This window comes from Anser cygnoides, chromosome 2 (assembly GCF_040182565.1).
Source record: "Anser cygnoides isolate HZ-2024a breed goose chromosome 2, Taihu_goose_T2T_genome, whole genome shotgun sequence".
Lineage (NCBI taxonomy): Eukaryota > Metazoa > Chordata > Aves > Anseriformes > Anatidae > Anser > Anser cygnoides.
Window position 1 is genome coordinate 19,405,297 of NC_089874.1, and position 19,713 is coordinate 19,425,009.

At 60.0% G+C, this 19,713-nt stretch overlaps 2 protein-coding genes across 2 annotated transcripts; both read right to left on the reverse strand.

Annotated features, from left to right (window-relative positions):
- Window positions 1-5,948: 5,948 nt before the first annotated feature.
- Window positions 5,949-6,997, reverse strand: PTF1A (pancreas associated transcription factor 1a). The gene is made up of 2 exons (XM_066991226.1): window positions 6,373-6,997; window positions 5,949-6,210 (listed from the first exon to the last, which is right to left on the reverse strand). Exons 1-2 carry the CDS (start codon window positions 6,995-6,997, stop codon window positions 6,008-6,010), a joined length of 828 nt encoding a protein of 275 aa, XP_066847327.1. The 3' UTR covers window positions 5,949-6,007.
- A 1,049-nt stretch (window positions 6,998-8,046) lies between these two features.
- On the reverse strand, window positions 8,047-18,998 carry LOC136789859 (collagen alpha-1(I) chain-like). Its single transcript, XM_066991010.1, has 3 exons — window positions 18,540-18,998; window positions 11,919-12,098; window positions 8,047-9,714 (listed from the first exon to the last, which is right to left on the reverse strand). Exons 1-3 carry the CDS (start codon window positions 18,996-18,998, stop codon window positions 8,047-8,049), a joined length of 2,307 nt encoding a protein of 768 aa, XP_066847111.1.
- Window positions 18,999-19,713: the final 715 nt, after the last annotated feature.

Consider the following 19,713-nt stretch of genomic DNA (forward strand, 5'->3'; position numbering starts at 1 on the left):
CGACTTTGGGGCTAATTCCGTGGCGGACAGGTCGCTGAGGGGGCTGCGGGGCGCCGAGGAGCCGCCCGCCCCGTCGGGGCGCGCCCGCCGCCGCTCGGCACGGACGTCGCCTGCCCGCCGCCACCCCCGCTCCGACTCAGCCCTCAGTCCCCCCCAGCCCCTCCCCCGCTTCTCCCTTTCCTTCTCTTCCCAAAATCCGTCGGCCCCGGGCCACCGGCGGCGGGCAGGCACCAGCCGGGCTGTCCGAGCTGCACCGGTACCCGCGGGGGCGCTCCCCGGCCGGCCCCGCTCTCCCCGGGCCGCTCATCGACGGCCGCACCGAGGTGCCTCGCCCGGGATGGGGCCGCGGCCGGCGCCGTCGGGGGGGACCCGTAGAGCCGTGGGGGGGGCCCCGCCCGCCGTCCAGAGGGGAATATCCGGGGCCGGGCGGAGGATGTCGGCCGGGTCCCTGCTTTAACCGGGGCCGGAGCGCGGGTGGCAGCAGCTCAGACCGGCCGCCCCCACTCGGCCCCGTCCCCGGGGTGCTCCGTGGGGCTGGCAACCGACGGGGCGCCCGGCGCGGCCACCTCGCAGCGCGGCAGCCCTCCTCCGCCCGCCCCCCGGCCGCGCAGCCCCGCCGCCGAGGGCTCCGCTCCGGCCGGCCCTCTCCCCGCGCCCCGCGGCGGCAACAGGGGCGGGGGCCCCCGTCGGGGGGCATGGGGGCCGGCGGCGAGCGCCCACCCGCGTGGCCTCTAAGGTGCTGCCCCGCCCCGGGGGGCGCCCGGTCCGCGGCGTGCGCGGCGAGGCCGGGCCTCCCCCGGGCTCTCCAAGCCGCTCGGCGGCACGCCTTGCGCGGAGCGGGTGCACGGGGAGGATGCCCGGGGCTGAGCCCGGCCGGGGCGGCGGGCGGAGGCGGCGGGGGGCGGCGGGCGGCTCGGGGGGGGCGGCGGCCTCCGCGGGGCCCCCCGGCGCCGGGCTCCTCTCGGCCCCGAGCGGCGCCGCGCCCGCGGGCGGCGAGCCGAGCGCTGCCTCCGGAGCCGGCGCCGCCGCCCCAGGGGCCGCCCGGGGGGGAGCCCCGCTCCGGCCGTCGGGGCGGCCTCCCCGCGGGGCCCTGCGGCGCGGCGCGGCGGCCCGGGGCGAGGCGGCCCCCGGGGCTCCCCCGCGGCGCCGGCGGCGCTCCGGAGCGGCGGCGCCGCGGCGGCCGGGGGCGGCCGGCAGCGGGGCCCCCTCTTGGAGACCTCCATGCGCAACGCGGCCCGGCGGGGCGGGAGAGCCCCTCCGCCGCCGCCCGCCGCCGCCCGCGGGGGCCCCGACGGCGGCGGGGCGGCGGCGGGGGCGGCGGCCGGGAGCCTCCCCCGGCGCGGGGCCGCCCCGTCGGGGCGGCGGCGGGCGCGGGGGCGGCGCGGGGGCGGCGGGAGAGCGGCGGGGCGCACGCGCGCCCTCGCGGGCTCCTCCGGTCCCGCGGCGGGGCGCGCGGCGGCGGGCGGGCGCGGGGGCGCGCGCGGGCGCGGGGCGGCGCGCGCGGGCGCGGGCGCGGGGCGGGCGCGGGGGCGGCGCGGGCGGCGCCGTGCCCGGCGGGGCGGCCCCTGCGCTGCGGCGGCCGCGGCGCGCTCGGCCCCGCCGGGAGGTCTCCGGCGAGGCCGGCGCCGCCCGCCCGGGCGCGCTTCATTTACAGCCGGAGCCATTCATCCCCCCCGCCCCTTTGTTCGGCCTGAAAGTAATGCCGTGAATTAAAAGAAATGACAATATTTTGTATCTGCTCGCAAGTCCACGAGAAGGGCCCTTGAGCTTGGCAAAAATCAGGCGAATCATTCATCGTGCCACCCCGCACCTGTGGGCTTGGCATTGAAAACCCCGCGGACCTATTCCTATTAAACTTAATTATTCCCCAAAGGCGCACAATGGTTGAAATGGAGCAGGTTGGAGTCTGTTTATTGGTCGTAAATGTTTTTCTGAAGATCTTCTGAATCTCATTGTTAGCTCGTTGTTTGAGGCTGCCCTCTTTCTTTCAGACTAGAGTAGCCTTGGACTTTTCAATTTTCAATCGTAACATCTGCTTAATCGTACGGATCAAAATATGGAGACACAAAACATATGTAATGGTTGATTTGTTAAATCCTGGTAATGAGTTATTAACAAGGGAAAACAATAGGGCAGGATGGTGAGAGCCTTATGGTAACAGAGTCACTTTATGTAACGCCTGACGTTTCCCTTCTTGATAAATGGAACTAAGGTCTGAGCGCCAGGTGATAGCAAGAAAATCAATGTCTTTAGGGGCCAGCCCCGAGACTTTTTTTCTATGTGAAAAATTAGGAGACATAAAATTTAATTGGCTGATCAGGGGAAAGCAGTGGTCTTAAGTTTAATTGCCAGTAGGCTTAGCAAGGGAGACAAAACAAGATTTGGGCCTGTTTGTTTGCTTGCATCCCAGCTCCGAGTCCAAGTGTATCATTGAAAATGTGTTTTATTATAACACATGTCATGCTTTACAGTTCCCATATTGTGTAAAGACAATGGTTAATGGTACATTAAAGACAAGCAAACCATGCCAACACGTCTTGGACACATTGTAAGGGCCTCTCTCTTTGCTTGCTTTAGGCAGCTGCAGTCCAGGACCCAGAAGCACAAAAAGAACAAGTTTGAAATACCAGGTGCATCCTAGAGAACCACGACAGGGATTGATATGTTATAGCCCAGGACATGAACCTAGCAATAAAGATATCATTGCGATTGTTTGCGGCTTCCACGCCATGTAAAGCCGGAGGCGCCGGAGCAGGCTGCTTGCTGGCAGCGAGGCTCAGCCTCCCCGGCTTCCCCCGGCGCCCTCCGCCGGAGCCGAGCACCTGTTGGCAGCCCCCGGCCCCGTCGTGGGAATCGCCCCCTGCCCGAGCTTCCAGGTCCCGGCGGCGCGGCTTGTCCTCCGGTTATTTAGGACCGTTCCCACCGGCCGGCTGCAGCCCGCTTGGGGAAAGAGGGAGATTTACCGGGGGGACACGCACTCAACCGGTGGCTGGCCCGACCTCGCAGCTGCTCCTCGGTGCCAGCCAGGGACGCCTCGGGCCGGGCTCGCCGGGCTGCGAGGCTCCTCGCCCGCCTCGGCCCCCCGGAGGCCATGGGAACGGCGCCCGGCCGGGTTCACAGCGCCCCGGGGAGCCCCTCCGTGCGCGCAGCCCCGCCGGAGGAGCCCGCACCCGTTCCCACCGCTCTCCCGGGTGCTGGGGCGGGCACGGCGCTGCCTCCGCCGCTCCGCCTCGCCCGCCCCGCCGCTCTCCTCTTCGGTTTTGTTACTCATGTGGGTTTTAGACGGCCCCCCTGGGGGGATTAAGGTGTCTTTAAGGAGCACCGCGGGCGGCGCTGGGCCCCGGAGGACAGCACCACCCGCACGCCGGGAGCCTGCGGGAAGCGAGGCGCTGCTAAGTGCCTTCACCCCCCCGTGGCCCCGTCCCCAGCCCGTCCAAGCGTTTCCCCTCCCGTGAGTGCCCCCCCGCCCCGACGTACAGCCCGGCCCTCGGGGGTGCCCCCTCTCCCAAAGAAAGGGGGGCTCGGGCTGCTCCCCGGGCCCGGGAGGGCCGCCCCCGTCCCCCCGGGGCGCCGTCGGGGCACGGCGGCTGCGGGGCGGGCGGCCCCCGGAGGGCTCGGTGCGGGGTCTGGGGGGGGCGACGGGGACCGGGGCGTCCCGGTGCGGGGCAGCGGGGCCGGGGGGAGCCCCTGCCGGGGCGCAAAGGGCGATACTCGGCCGGGGAGGGGGCAGCGCTGGAGAGGCGGTGGTCGCCGCGCCGCCCCTGGTCGCGGCTGCTGGAAGAAAAGGGGACAGGCGGGGGGGCAGGGGGGGTGAATGGCCGTCAGTCACTCCTGCCCCGCGCTGCCCCGCGCCGTGCCGAGCCGTGCTGCCGGCCCGCAAAAGCCCCCCCGGGGCTGCCGCAAAACGCTGCGAGCCGGGCGTGCGGGTGCCGGCGGCTCCCTCCGGGCAGGGGACCCGGAGAGGCGCCTCCGCGGAGCCTTGTGCTGCGGGATTTTGTGGGGTGAATGGCTCGGGAGTAAGTCAAAAGGGGCTGTCAGTCTCTTTGAAGGTTGCGTTTAAAGGGACTTGCCAAGTCAAGACGGGAGAGTGACAAGATAGAGACCCTGGTGTTTTACATGCGAAGGCCGGCTCTTCCGCTTCATCTGCACCATACTAAAGGATGTGTTGAAGCATTGAATCACAAAAAAAAAAAAAAAAAAAAAAGTGGCACGCCAAAGAAAAGGTGCCACATAACAATGATTGTAGTGTTTTAATTGTGGGGTACCGCCTCACCAAAGCCAATTGAGACGGACGGGGCTACAGACAGAAGGAAGCGGTACAACACTTCCATAACTTATAATTAAGCTGAAGTCCGACTAACATTTGACTTTCTAATGAGTGTAATGAGATTACATGCCTGATGGAAGCATTTGTGCCAAAGCGACTTTCTGTGTTTAATGAGGTCCTAATACAGGACAAGATCGAATTATAGGTCGGCTCTTTTTCTCCCTCAAAGAGCCCCGTTTAAGTTCAACGACACCGGTGCCCACCGCCTCCCTCCCGCCGCAGGACGGGGCGAGGCTCGCGGCCGGGGCAGCCTCAGCTCGCGGTGCAAACCAGCAAAGAAATAAGCGAAGCCCCCCCCGCCCCCCCGAGCCACCCTCCCGGCCCGGCTTCGGCGTGTTTGTGTGGGTAAGTAGCTCCTCTAATTGCTATTGGAATAGATCCATGCCATCCGCGCTAGGGAACTAACTGTGTCTATCTAGGTTAATGCAATTAGCATGCACGCAACATATTGCTCCCACTTTGCGGCAGCTTTGAAAAAAAAAAAAAAGAGAGAGAAAAAAGGGGAGGGGGGGGAGGAAGACGACAGCGAGAGATGATGCACGGTGTGTGATGAGCAGTAATTATACCTTGGCTCACCAGGGCCGTTCCCAGCCGCCGGGACAGCCCAGCGCTGCCTGCCCGGCCCGGGCATCTGGGGCTGTGCCGAGCCGTCGGGGCCGAGCCGCGGGTGCCACGGGAAAATCAGCACCTGCGGCGCCGGGCCGAGCCCCCCGCCCCAGCACCGGGCCCCCCCTCCGCTCCCCCGGCCCTCGCTAGTGGCATTTGCAGCCCCCTCCCCTTCCCCAGCCCCCGGGCAGGTGCAGGGCCGGCCCCCCCGGCCCCGTGCAGCGGTGCAGCCCCCCCCAGCAGAGCCCCTCTGCCACCAGTTGCCCGACGGCTTGTGTGTGTGGCCCCCCCCCGACACTGCGGCGTTCCCAGGGTGACAGCGGGGGATGCTCCGCAGGTGGGGGCAGCCCCGTCTCCCCTCCCCGGGATTTCTGGGGACAGCTTTGTCTTGCTGGGGGCGAGGAGCCCATCCCCGTGACCGTGGAGATGGGGTACGGGGCGGCGGGAGGGGGGGGGGCTCGCGGGGACCGGGGGGGCTCTTTCTGCTTGGAAACCCCAAGCGGAGCGAAGGCGCTGAAAGGAGGGGACGTCCTGAAGTCAGACAAAGACATCACTTGGAAACACTTGGGCAGGGGACGGCAAAAGGGGTGGAGAGAAAGGGGAAAGTGTCCCCCCGCCCGCCCCAGCCCCCCGGCCCTATAAGAGCGGCCGCCCCCGGTGGAGCAGGGGCTGGGACCGGAGCCGGGCTGCGCCGGGGCTCCCTCCCTCCCCGCAGCCTCTTCCCCCAAACACAGGGCTCCGAAAGGTGTGCTCCGGGTTTATTATTAACAAACACAGGAAGAGTCCACGTGCGGCAATAAATTATTTTCACAGGTTCCGGCGTTATTATTATTATTATTTTTTTTCCTTTCCGAAAAGGTGCTGGTGGAATAAAACTATTGCATATCTTAAAAAAAAAAAATCAGGATAAATTATATAAATTATACATTCAGAACAGACGATTCTACCTCATTGTGTCTACTCCGTAATAAATAGATAAATAAAGTTGATTGCCCTTAAGAGTCTGAATCTTAATTTACAGCAGAGGTCTTCACGTACAGCATGTACAGGGCGGGGGCGGCGCGCAGCCCACCCTCACGCCACGAAGTCGAAGGGGGGCTCGTTCTCGATGTCGTTGAGGGAGGCTTTGTTGGGCACCTTCCGCGGGTCCTCGGGGGTCCACACTTTGGCTGTCCGGATGATGTTTTGTTCCTTGAGCTGCTTTTCGTCAGTCCACGACAGCGAGTGGCCGGCCAGAGGGGGGAGGCCGTAGTCGGGGTCGCTCGGGGAGGGGGATCCTGGTGGGTAGTGGGTTGGGGTTTTATTTTAGGGGGGGGGGAAGGGGAGGAGAGAGACAGAGGGTTATTGCCGGGGCCGCCCCGCTGCGCGGCCGCGCAGGTGAGCGCCGCATTCCTGCGGAGCCGCGACGGGGCGGGCCGGGCCGGGGGCCGCTCACTTACTTGTGCCGCGGTGGCAGATGATGATTTTCTTGGGCTGGCTGGGGCTCTCGCTGCCGGCGCTGCGCAGCGGCAGGTCGGACTGCACCAGCTCGCTGAGGAAGTTGATGTAGCCGATGGCGAGGCGCAGCGTGTCCACCTTGGAGAGCCGCTTCTCGTAGGGCAGCGTGGGGATGTGCGAGCGCAGCCCCTCGAAGGCGTCGTTGATGGACTGCATCCGCCGCCGCTCCCGCACGTTGGCGGCCTGCCGGAGCTGCTGCAGCTCCGCCTCGGAGCGCACCCGCCGCCGCCGCTTGGCCGAGCCCAGCGCCTGCAGCCGCCCCCCCGGCGACAGCAGCGCCGCGCCCGCCGCCCCGCAGCACTCGTAGGCGAAGCCGGGCGAGGCGGGCGACGGGGGGAAGGCGGCGGCGGCCGCCTCGCAGCAGTAGCCGCCGTCGGGGTCGCCGCCGTCGCGGTAGTACTCCTGCAGCTGGCGGCTCAGCAAGTCCACGTCGGGCTCCAGCAGCCCGTCGGCGCCCAGCGCCTCCCGCGGGGCGGGCTCGGGGAAGAAGTCCTCCTCGTCGAAGTAGGGGGGCGAGGAGAACGAGTCCAGCCCCCCGGGGAAGTGCTCCAGCAGCACCGTCTCCATGTGCCGCGGGCCGGGGTTGGGGGGGGGGGGGGGCGGGGGGGCAGCCCCGACGGGGCGCGCCTCCGACGGCTCCCGACGGACCGCGAGCGGCGGCGGAGACGTTGGCGGCGGAGGGGGGGGGCGCTCCCCTCTCCCCTCCCCTCCCCTGCCCTCCCTCCCTCCCCTCCCCTCCCCGCCCCTCCCCTCCCCGCCCGGCCGGGCCCGGTGCCGCCGCTCTCCGGGGAGGAGGCCGGAGCCGGCTGGCGCGGCGGGGCCGGCACGCGAGGGGCCTTATAGCGACATCCCCGGGCGCGTGCCAGTGACCGCCGCCGGCAGCCAATCAGCGCCGCGCGGGGGAGACGCCCCCCCCCCCTTGTCCCCCCCCTTCCTTCCCCTCCCGTCCCTCCCCGTCGGGGCTGGAGCTGCCGGGGACGCGGGGACCCGTCGGGGCTGCCCGCGGGAGAGGGGCGGCGCCGTCGGGAGCGCCGAGGGGGGACCCTGCTGCAGCCCCCCCCCCAACAGCCCGGCTCCCACAGGCCCGGGGCTGAGCGGGGGTGCGGGAGCCCCGACGGCGCCCCCCGCGCGTCGAGGGAGCGGCCCCGGGGCGCCCCGCGGTCCCCCACCGGGCGGCCGGGCACGGAGCGGCTCCCGAATGAATCCCCCCGGCTCCTCCAGCCCCGGCGCGGAGGCTTTCGCCTTTTCCCCCCGCTCCGATCGCCCCCCTCGGAACTCGGAGCTCGTTCGGCGGCGGCTCGGTTAATAATTCCCCGAGCGACTCTCACTGATGAAAGCGCTGCAAATTCTCACCGGGGTGAAATGGATTACCCGGCAGATTAGGGGAGGATTATCTCTGGCATTAGCGCCGCGATATTCCGCCCGGTAAAGGCTGTCGAGGTTGATCGAAAGCGACTTCCCAGCGCTCTACCAGCGCGGGCAGAGATCAAACCCCGAAGGGAAAGGCACCCCGCTCTATCAGCAGAGCAAGACAGGGCCAGCTCCGCAAAAATAATAAATGACCCGACTTCAAAGCGCCTGACAGCACCGTGATAACGCCGGGGAAAACGTGTGAGTCACAGGGGGGGAACAAAGAGCTTTGCACGGCGACTTCTTGGAAAGCCCTGCCGTCCGACGGGCCGCGCTAAAAAACCGGGCCGGGAGGGAGGAAACCTCCCCGAGAAGCCGGGGCATCCCACGAGAGAGGGGCCGGGCAGTGGGCAGCCTTCGTGCTCGCCTGGAGGCAGCCTCGACCCCGCGGAGGGAGGCTGGGACCCCGCGGGAGACGCCCGGCTCCGTGCCCCGACGGGGCGCACCCGGGCTCCGGAGCCCCCGGGACAAAGCTCCGGGGGATTTCCTGGCCACGCCGCTGGCGCCGGGCCCTCTGCCCCGCGGCCCCGCGGGTGGCGAGCCTTCGGGTCGGTCTTTGAACTGAAGAAGCGTTCAAGGTCGTTGAGCAAACGACTTCGAGTGGCCCCTGTCACCGCACACTCCTGAGCTGATTCACGTCCTGCAGCGCGCTCCGTGTCCTGCTGCACGTCACGCAGTCCGGGATCCAGAGCGGGGCCAATCCCCAGAAACAGGCTTTTTTTCCCCTTTTTCCCCTTTTCCCCCTTTTCCCCCTTTTTCCCCTTTTTTCCCTTTTTTCTCCTTTCTTCCCCCCTTTTCCCCCTGCCACCAGCCTTCTCCCAGCGCTCTGTCCCTGTCCCCTGCCGGGACATTTCTCCTTGACGCGGTGGCGAAGCATCTTCCCGACAGCCCAGCCCGGCGGCTGCGGGAGGTGATGGAGAAGGAGGAAAAAAGCAGGGTGGCCGCCTCTGCCCGGCGCGCTCCCGGTGCGCGGGGGCTGCTCGCGTCCCCCCGGTGCGCGGCCGCAGGTGGCCGGGGTGACCCCGCCACGCTGGGCACTGACTGTCGTCGCACCGTGGTCGTGGCACGACACCAGAGGGACATAAAACGTAGGTGGGGTGCTGGAGAGACCCTGTAGGGCCGCTCCGTCGGGAAAGGAGGGCATTCTGGGGAGGCAGTGGGTGTCCCAAAGCCACTCCGGGGCCCTCGGGGCGAGCAGAGGGATATTCTGGAAACGCGCTGAGCTGCCAGCATTGAGAGCACCCGAGTCCAGCACTCACGGGCTGCCAGCGAAAAGGTTTTCGGGGACTATCGCAAACTGCTGGGGACTCCCCAAACCTCCCGCACCCAGCAGATCTCTGCCCACAGCGGTGCCCCGGGGCGTTAGGGGACGCGTGGTGCCTCTGCCTCCTCTCCCTCGCCGGGACACCTGCGTGTGCAGGGCCCGGTGAGGGGACGAAACCTCTGTCCCTGGGGGCTCCGCTCGGGGACAGCGGCACCCGGGGCCGCGCCGAGCTCAGCCGTGCCCGCGGGGCGCTGCGGGGGCAGCTCCGTGCAGCAAGGACCCAGCCGCATCCCCAGCGAGCAGCCTGACGCGGGGACCTCTCCCCTCGGGTTGCCCAAGACTTTACGAGAAGGAAACTTGCGAAAAAGCAGGAGGGGGAGGCAGCAGCAGCGCGGCCCCGGCCGGGCCGATGCACCTGGGCGAGCACCGCCGGTGTGGCAAATGCCGCGTCCCAGCCGTCGCCCACCGTCGGGACACCGGGGCGGCAGCGAGGCTGCCCGGCATGGCCCTGCGGCAAAAAAATTGTTCGACGGGCGCCCAGCACTCCGCTATTTCTATTCCTCGGGTGCAGGAAGGGGCGAGGGGTTCCCAAAGGGCCATGCTTGCTCCCCTTCAAAAGGCAAGGAGCACAAGAGGAGCCCGCCCGGCAGCCCCCTCGACGGGGCTGGCCAAGTGACCAGGAGGTCTTGGGGTGGGGCTGGGACAGGGGACAGGGACAAGGGACAGGGAGAAGGGCCTCGGAGGAGGGAAGCAGCACCGCTCGCTCTCGCTGCCTCTCGCCGGAGGCACCCCGAGGATGCTGCGCGCTCCCCGAGCTCCCCCCGCAGCTTCGACTTCAGCCCCCAGCTGCGCGCCCACCGTGGGACCGCTTTGGGCACTGTTGTGTCCCGAGGGGCTGGGAGACCTGTCCCGACTGCGGGTACCCGTTTTGGAACCACAGGTGGAACGGGGCGAGCGGCAGCGAAGCCCAAAGGGCAGCAGAACCACAAGTGTCGGGGCCAGGTCCGTGGCCCGTCCACTGCCTTTTGGTCCAGAGCCTTCTGAAGCACTTCCAAACCCGTGTGATATTCTAGGATAACGAACCCTCTTGTCTGGAGCTAAGGTAAGGCCCCAGGTGTCCTAAGAGATGTCTGTGGGGTTACCCATCCAGCTCCTACTCCTGTTACCCGCACGTGTTTCTGACTCCCATCGCAAACCCAAAGCCACCAGGCCAGGGCCGTGGCAAGACCAGCGGGGGCAGTTCCCCCTTCTCTCGTGCAGGCTCTGCCTCATTTCCTTCTGCAGACCTTCACCCTGCCAGTCCCTGCTTAGCTCAGAGGTCCGGAGGCCACAGAGACGCAATGGGGCAAACACAGAGTATGACTTTTTTTTTTTTTTTTCTTTTTCACTAGATTATAAAACTCACCGGCTCCTATTGTGATTCCTTGGGCTCTTTCAGTGGTACACTTAGTGATGCAGAAGGGAAGCAGGGGTCTTTTAAAGGACTAACCCATAGCTGCCCCAACACCTGTACGAATGGCATTTTGGCAGGAAAGGGTAACGCAAAGCAATCCCTGATTTCAAGCGGCACTTGGGCTAATTGAAAACACAGCATCTCCCCCGTCCCCTTTCCCCTTAAAACAGCGATTTACCGCAGCGCACCACCGGGGGGGCGCTGCCCGCCTCCTGCCGCTACACTTTAATACCCCCCCCTTCCCCCGTCCCGAGGGGGAGGCGAGCGGCCCCACGGCCACCAGCGCAGCCCTCCCCGTCCACGCGTGGCCGCCGGCCCCGGCAGGGCGCACAGGCTGCCGAGCCCTCCGCCGCTGCCTGGCCGAGAGACGAAGGCTGCGGGGAGCCCGCCCCGTCCCCCTCCACCGCGGGAGGGCCATAAATAAGGCGGGGACGAGGCGCTCCCCCCTCGGCTCCGCTCGTGGGGGCGAGCGCTGCGCCGTGGGGAGGAGAGGAGGCACCTGCAGCCGGGGTCGGGCTCCCCTCGGCGCTGGTACCTGGGCGCCTGGCTGGTAATGCAGCGTAAAGAGCCTCCTTTCAGGCTCTTTCAAGGCGAGATCGCGGAGGTCAGCGAGCCTACAAACCCCCCTCTGTCGGCCGCACGGCCCGGGGTGCCAGCGCGGCAAGCTGGAGAGCAGGCGCAGCCCATGGGAATCCCAACACTTGTGCCGGCGGCGGGCGGCGGGCGGGGGGCGGAGGGAGGGCTCCCCCGGCCCGCCTTTCCCCCCCGCTCCCCCGCCCCGAGGAGCCGCTGAATGTAACAAATGAGCTGCAATCGATCTGCGGGCACGGGGGAAAATCAAATTATATGGTGCGGCCGGCGAGGTGCGGCCGGGCGGCTCGCTCCCCGCCGGCTGCCGCTGCTCCGCTCCCGCATCCCCCGGCTTTCCTCCTCGCCATCCTCTTGCCTTCCTCCTCGCCATCCTCTTGCCTTCCTCCTCTCCATCCTTCAGCCTTCCTCCTCTCCATCCTCCAGCCTTCCTCCTCTCCATCCCCAGCCTTCCTCCTCCCCACCCCCGCACTCCCTCCTCCCCAACCCCTCGGCGCGGCCGCGGTGCCCACTCTTGCCCTGCTCCCCCTGGGGTGGCTCCGGGACCACCTGCCCGTGCCCGGCCGGGGGTGGCTGTCGCGGCTCCCCGAGTCCCCGGGAAACCCATCTCAGCCCCCTCGGAGCCTCCCGGCCCCGGGCCGCCCCGCAGCCCCCGCCGTCGCTGCGAGCACCCCCGCCCCGTCGGGCAGCCGGGGGCGCCGCGCCCGCCGCCGCCTGGGAGGGCAGCACCTGCCGGGGCGGCGAGAGGAGGGGGCTTGGCAGCGAGCTCGTACCTGAGCCCCCCCCTTCTTTTTTTTTTCTTTTTCTGCCCCCAGACGTGCGAGTCGGGCCCGAGCAGCCCGTCCCGCTTGGGAAAAAACCTCGGCCGAGCCCGGCGTTTGTCTGCGGCAAAGCTGCCGTCCATGGGAATCTCGCCACTTGTGCCGCCCGCAGCCGGGAGGGGGCTGTGCTGCCTTTACAAAAAGAGACACAATTAAGCAAAATGCTCAATGAACATTATAAATGATGTGCAATCGCCTCGCAGATTGCTTAGCAAATCAAATTATATGGTTGCCCACGGATGATTTCCATGCGCTTTAAAACGCAAACAGGTACTTTCTGATTTTGTTTTCTGCCTCTTTTTTTTTTTTTTTGGACCAAAAAAAAAAAGTGCTTTAAACATTGCGGAGAAATGCCACACGCTGAAAGGCGGCTGTGTGAATATTCACGTTCTCCTTTGTTCGCCCCTGGATTTCACAATAGCCTGGGGAGGGCACGTCCACTGCGCTCTTGTAAATTTACCAACCCCTGACTAAAACCGCCAGGCACCTGCTTGGCAGAGCACAAAGCTGCCCTACGTTTCCACCAACAATTTACTGTTTCGTCGGCTTCTAAATCGGCCTGACAACAGAGGGGCGCAACGCTAGTTTCATCTAAAGCAGGGGGGGCGGCCGAGCTCGGGGACATTTCGATAAGGAGCCCCGCGCACGGCAGCGCTCCGGAGGGGGAAAGGGTCCCCGCGGCAGACCCCGGCCGCACTCCCCTCTCCTCTCCTCTCCTCTCCTGTCCTCTCCTTCTGCAGGATCCCCCAGCTGAGGACCTGCACAGGACCGCTGTCGTGCCTGCAGGAGGGTTTGCTGACGACAAAGCAAAGCAGGTGACGGCTGAAAATGCGAAGCCGGTGACAAGGGGAAGCGCAAGCTCCGTGCTGTAGCGTGTTCAGTAGCGGGTAGCGAGGCTCCCTGGCATCAGCTGGAAGGAGGCACGGTGGCTGGGCTTCACTTTTCCTATTCCTGACGATTTCTCCAGGCTGAGCCCTGTCCCAATGGATGATAGGACATTTTTCCATTCCTGTAAACAACCACTGTCATTTCCACAAGTATATCAAGCACTAAATTAAATAGAATTAAGTTTTTCCTCTCATCGCTCCTCTTTGTGTGCCAGAGACTCTTTCTGTTCTCTAATTTCCTCCCTCATTTATGATCATTTGTTCTTGTGCAAGTGTGGGTTCCCATTAAGAAACCCATACTCTGCGCCCACAGGACGTCCCTTAGGTTTATTTACAGTTTCTTCCTGGCTCTCATCTTGACAAGGTAAGCAAAGCATACTCGGTATTAGACAGATTTAAATCACCTTTCCCTGACCTTTCCTAAGATCTTCTGGGACAACCAGATCTGTAGTTTTACGCATTTGTCCATGAGAGTCCTCACAGCTCCTTGGAGAATGCCGTCAGCCCTTGCTTTTCTGCCAACAGCCCTCATGTACCACGAGGGTAATATTTACTCTTGCCATGGCCATGTTCCTTCAGTGGCTTATAGCCACTTGGTCATTAACTAGTGCCCCAAGGTCTTTTTTTTCTTCTCTGCCTGGCAAGGACTACAGACACCACAGCCCTCGTACGTGTTCTTATCACACTCTCAGAGTGCATGACCTCAGTACTGGATTTACTTTCTTCTTTGTCATTCTGCTACTCGCAGCCGTAGACTTCCTCCTGATGATTTTTTCAAGACTCCTCAGCGCTGAGATGCCCTTCCTGCTCTGTGACTTTGTTAGATGTTGTTAGCAGATTCCTTCTTTTGTTCTGAAAGTGTTCAAGAAAATTTTCCGTTGACTCCATAAGAACAAAGAGGTGACTACCCTGGGCCATGGCATGGGTCCATCCAGTTCCCTCACCCCTCTGAGACAGTGGTAAGAGCTCGGGGACTTCTTTTGCAGAGACTGCTTCTGTGTGACTAAGAGCTCTTAACAGATCTCTCTCCCTTCTGTGAATTTGTCTAATGGCTGTTAGAACTTAAGCAGCAAGTAGTTTTATTAAAATTATTAGGACCTGTTCGGTAGAGTTGAGTTTTGAATGGATGATTCCAGTTTTGGAAACGGGTACAAGACTTAGAGGTGCAGGAAAAGCCTGAAAAGGCCTAAAAGCACCTGAGGGGTTCATATTCCTCTGGATTCTCTCATCAGCTAATGTTGCACCCCACCAGTGTTGCTCCTGAGGAAGCATCCTACACAGGTGGTGTTTTGTTGAATAGTCACGGCTGTAACAAGACATGGAAACTCTCCTGATGACTTTTAGCTACGAAGACCTGCCTTGGTCATTGAGTTCAAGGAAAGGATTTCCAGTGGAGATCCCTCAGTCTCCACTTCTAGGTGCAGTGAGGCTCTTCTCCAGCCCAGAGTTAGGTGCCTTCAAACCCCTTGCTCCTTGCTAAGCCCGCTGGCTCTCTCTTGCATTCTTTGTTGATCACCTGCCTCTCACCATCTCGGGAGCCTTGGGGCTGGGTGCCCAGCACCTACAATTCAGGCATTGCAAAACCACATCTCGGCATCCATTTAGCCCTGAGGCTTTTATCGCTGTGGCCAATTATTAACCAAGCCAGGGACATGAAAAACATCTACACGAGGAGATGCTGCATTTTCTTTGGAAGTTGTCCACACATGAATTGTGCTGTTTACCTCGCCTGGCACCTCTTCTCCTCTGCCCACCTTCTGCTAGGCACAGGAGAACATTGTTCACTCCTCTCTCGAAGCACCTTTCTCATCATGAGGATTGCTATCCTGTCACCTCGCAACAATCTCTTCCTGAGACGAAGCAAGACCCCTTCCCTTCAGAGTGTGCTTTTTAAACATCTGAACATTTTTTGCTGTTCTCTGCTGTTTTCCCCTAGTTTTTCTTCAAATGTAGTGCCCACAACTGGACACTGTACTTAAGCTAAGCCTCAGCAGTGCCAAGTAGAGCAGAATAATTACCTCAGTGTTTTACCCAAGACGCTGCTGCTAATATATCCCCAAACAACATTTGTTTTTCTGCATGAGTTTTATCTAGCTTTACTTACTGGGTGGCTCACAACAGCCAGTCAACCCATCCCGGCAGTATTGCTGCCTTACCAGTTATTCCCCATTTCACAACCCATGCATTTGGTCTGTCTTTTGTCTTAAAACTGTATTTCGCATTTGTCTTTATAACACTCAGGCTTATTGATTTCAGACAAGCTCTCCAATCTGTGAAGATCAATTCGAGTCCTGATCCCGTTCTCTAAATCAACCTTTCCCGGCCTGTCCCAGCCAACGCTCCCAGGAGTTGCATTATGTACTCCCTTTTCCAGCAATTTACTGTCGAAAACATTAGGGCCACAACAGATGCGTGCAGGACCCCACTTGGTATGTCCAGCTTTGACTGTGAGCCACGGATCAGTGCTTCCGTATGATTCAAACATGATGTGCTCATTCTAATCCCTATTTCATTTAGATCTCATTACACAATTTTGTTTATAAGAAGAGCAAGTCTTTTGACGCTAACAAAGTCAACACACATCACGTCTACCCCTTTACACACTTGGCTAGTTAGTCCTTCAAATAAGGACACTGAATTAATTTGAAGTGATATGTTCTTGATTAATCCCTTTTGATATGTGTTACTGCCTTCTTATCGCTTTTGTGCTTACAAATTGATTAATAATTGACTCTCATTATCATGGTTATGCTGATAGATTTACACTTCCCAGGATCCTCTTCTTTGCTCTTTTTTGGGATTGTAAACACATGCTTCTGGCATCAATGTCCTGTGGGACCTCATGCAAGTGACTTAGGTTTGGAGTCATTATTGCCTATAACTTCAGTCACTCAAAAGCTGGACACGAATTAGGAGACAGATTCAGGTCCTTACACACAGGAATATGACACACGCGGTCCATCATCATGTTAAGTACTATACAGCATCCAAGACACCTCCCGAGGCTCACAGATATGACACAGGACCCACAGGAGACTTGCACCTTTCTGGACGCTCAGCTGGAGACCATGCATACCTTGAGAGCATTAAGAATGGGATAGGACAACTGTGTTAAAATAAGTGAATCCCTAAGTTGTTCATTACAAGTCAAGGAAAAAAAAAAAAAAAAGAAGGTTGTAACAAAACATCTTCAGTCAGGAACTTTCTTTAGATGGAGTCATTTGGGCTTTGGAGATGCCACTTCCTTTTCCTAGGCAATACAAGGAACCAAAAATTTTTAGCTTCAGGTTAGAGGTCTCATCTTTAGCCAGCTGCATGTTTTACAAGGCATTGTGACATTTAAAGGTTCAAATGCCTAGTAAAAGCTTTGTAGTATGTAAGTGCCTAGCTTGCAGACTGGCCCATGTTTATTCTCTCTGATTTTCAGTACTACTCAAGGCGCACAAGGTAGAAAGTTAATTGCTCCAAAGCCTACTGAAATCTGGAGTACCTTCTTTACACACTTATCGCTCTCTAAAAGTTACCAGGAGAACCTGCACTGATTAAACTTTAGTTTGGGTGTTTCTGTTCATTGAGAAGAATCCAGATTTATAATTCAGCCCTACCTATTAAGTGCAGAGAACAGACTTTTGACTCACAGGGTGTTGTGAAGTAACCACATGAAAGCTTGCAAGGCACTCAGATCTGTGGTAACACAACCACGTGTACCCAAGACAGAAGGTTTTGATGTACCCCTTAGTACAGAATGCAAAACTGGAAACTCCCCCGTGCTGCCCACAGCCTCAAAATGTATTATGACCTTCCACGAGATCTACAGATAGGTCACTGATGTCCATGGGCTCATAAGAGCCCATAAAACATCAAATTGGATAACAGCTGCCTCCTATTTGTTACTGAGATACTCAAGATCTCTTCTAGACATCATGAGTCCCAAAGGTTCATGACCACCATAAACCCATGGGTTTGAGCTGCATGCATACACTCATGTTCATCTCACGTGCAAGATCTCTATGATCAATTATAACTAAACAAACAAGTGTTTGTGCCTTTATCTGCAAGCTGTCCGAAATTTGCAGGAATAATTCCACTGCCAGTTACATATGGGCTGTTTGATTTAATCCATGCCTCCATCGGCTTCCACATCAGTAGAGCCACAAGGAGTTATCATGTAATAGTTCAGATCCAAATGAGCTGCTGCAGTTTCCCACCCCAGCATGAGGACTGAACCCGAATTACCCTAGGCCACCTGTCCCTGCTCACCACTGCAATGTACAGTAGAGGGATTTAGCCCTTATTTGTAATCTTTTGTCTGCAGCGTTGTTGTTTGGGTGGGGCTGCACCTGTTCGTGGGGAGTGGGAATCTCTTAATTAATGCTGTGGGGCTGGGTAGCAAGAGCTGGCCCTGTGCACTGGCACACAAAGGCTTAGGGGAACGCGTGTGAATTCAGTGCCCTCTTTATGCCATGCCAACATTCATTTCAAATCCTCTGCCTGCCTTTATGGCTCAGCTCCTGCATTCCCAGGACTTTTTCCTGGTATTTCACACAATGGATTTTCCATTATTTAGACGGTAGAGATGCTGCCTCCCTGTATTTTGGATTCTAGGGGTCTGCAATTGTTTGGGAATAGCTGTTGAAGGACAATAATACATTTTAGGATGTACTTTTGGCTATGGCATCACCGGTTCTTCCCTGCTACCAAAAGCAAATTGAGTTCATTTGGTGAGCATATCTCCAATGCTTTGAAGTGTCATGTTAGCAAACAGCCTGAGCCATAAAGTTCATCCAGGTTATACACGCTACTGAATGCTCCCAGATAATGCAGCCCCAATTTCTTCCCTCACTAATCCCAGTTACCTACTAAACTTCTCATCCATGTCACTTTATTTTGGTGACCCCTCATTCCCTCCCTCACCTGTCTTAGACTCCTCTCTGCCCTTGACACTCAACCTCCCAGTGCCCAGAGCTGCCATCTCCTTTTGCTAGCCATGCTGTTCCCTCCTCTCTCTCCTTACTCAGGCTCTGCCTTTCAAATAAAATGTTGTCTTCTACCATCAAAATGCCAGCAGATAAAATGCAGAGGGTGTGGGAAGTCTCCACCTTTTACCTCCAGAGGCCAACTCCAGAGACTTCTGAAGATGGGAAAACAGACTGTAAGTAAATTCATGCCTAAAACTTGCAGTCCTGGGCTAACTGGTACTCTGTTCAGAAGGAAACCATGGTGTACTTGGCTGGCAAACTCTAGCAAGCTTCTGTTACGTGTGAATAGAGACATACCCAAACCTCACAATGCACCCAGTTTATTCTAGCCATCTTATTAAATGTACTCTTTTTCCTGGACAGCTCTCTGCCTGCCACTTTTGGTGATTCCTTGGAAACTGAGTCTTTGCTTCTAAGGTGCAGAGTAGAAGGGAGCACGCCAATTTTCAAGTGGTCAGTAAACAACACATTGTATTTGGGAGACCTATAAAAGATGCTTTTGCTTCACGTCCCTTCCTCAGGGGATGGAAGCCAGGCAGGTTTTCCAGCCGAAGTCCATGGAGCCCTGAGGATCTTCTCTTGTGCTAAAGGGAATGTATGAGCAGCAGACTTGTGAGGCAGTTCAGCCACGTGTAAACCTGCCATTATATATATATATATAATATATAAACACTTATTATATATATATAAACACTTATTTTCCTGACATTTTCAGCCCCCATCGGCCAAAGCTGCTGCCCCTGGGCGCAGGCCTCTTGGCTGTGCCGCTGGTCGCCCTCAGGAAATGGCGCGTTTCTGGCGGGCAGCCAGGGAAGTGTGGAAAATGTGGCCGAGGTTCTGGCCACGAACCCCGTGTTTTGGTCCCGGGACGTGCCACGGCACCGGGTTCCCTGAAAATCGCCCTGCTGCCCTACCGGCCCGGCGGCGCTCGCCCCGTTACCGGCCCCGGCAGCGCCGCGGCCCGGGCTCGGTTCTCTGCCGCCATCTCGCGACGCCGAGCGGAACGGCGGCGGGCTGGGATGGCGCTCGGCCCCGCCGCCCGGCCGGCTCCGGGGGGGCCCTCGGGAGGTGCTGAGGTTCCCTGTGAGGGCCCGGAGGGGTTGGCAGTGCGGTGGGGACAGCAGCCGGGTGTCCCCCGGTGCTGCCCGGGTGCTGCCACCTGCCATCGCCCTGACAGGCGGGGTGCGCCGGAGGGAGCCTGCCCCACCGTCCCCGTGCTGCCCCTCGGGGAACGGCCACCCTCGGCCTTTCCAGCTCACTGCTGTCACTAAAAGCGCCCTGAAAAGAGCCCACATCAGCTCTCCCTCCAGTCGTCCCAGCCCCAAGGCTGCAGCCAGGACCGGTCAGCTGCACCAGCAAGCGAATGCCGAGCCCTACAACAAATCATTCCTCTTGAGCAGGGTGACACGGGCGCTTAGCTGGTGCCCTGGGCGTGCTACCTTTGCTCCTTGCATCAGGACATACCACCTGTACTCCCCTCTCCGAACTCATCCCAAATTGCATTGTCCGCCCTTGGCAGCGTGCGAATGAGGATCTGACACCCATACCTTCTTTGAACCCATCCTAATAACCATGAAGATAAACAGGGTTGAGAGCCAGCTGTAGGGAGTTTATGTGGCAAATGAGAGGTTCAGATATAAGACTGATAGCAATTAGATTGCCACCTGCTATCTCTTTAATCCGTATCCTGGATTTTTAACTGGGGGGGAAGGGTGGGCTGTCGACACATGAATACATAAGGACTATCTTAAAAGGCACAAAACATTAGGATTGCATCCCTGTCATCACAAGTGGGGCTGCCCCAGTTTTTAGTTTTAGCTTGTACTGTGAATTTTGGCCTGCTTTTTCTACAGTTTTGCCTTGAGCTTTCTAGGATTTTTG

Coding starts and splice junctions, on each gene's coding strand:
- PTF1A (XM_066991226.1), bottom strand. CDS start 6,997: ATGGAGACGGTGCTGCTGGAGCACTTCCCCGGGGGGCTGGACTCGTTC. Junction 6,211..6,372: donor CATCTGCCACCGCGGCACAA/GTAAGTGAGCGG, acceptor ACTACCCACCAG/GATCCCCCTCCCCGAGCGAC.
- LOC136789859 (XM_066991010.1), bottom strand. CDS start 18,998: ATGGCAGGTGGCAGCACCCGGGCAGCACCGGGGGACACCCGGCTGCTG. Junction 12,099..18,539: donor GGCCGATGGGGGCTGAAAAT/GTCAGGAAAATA, acceptor CTTTTTGTAAAG/GCAGCACAGCCCCCTCCCGG. Junction 9,715..11,918: donor AAAAGAAGGGGGGGGCTCAG/GTACGAGCTCGC, acceptor TGCCTTTTGAAG/GGGAGCAAGCATGGCCCTTT.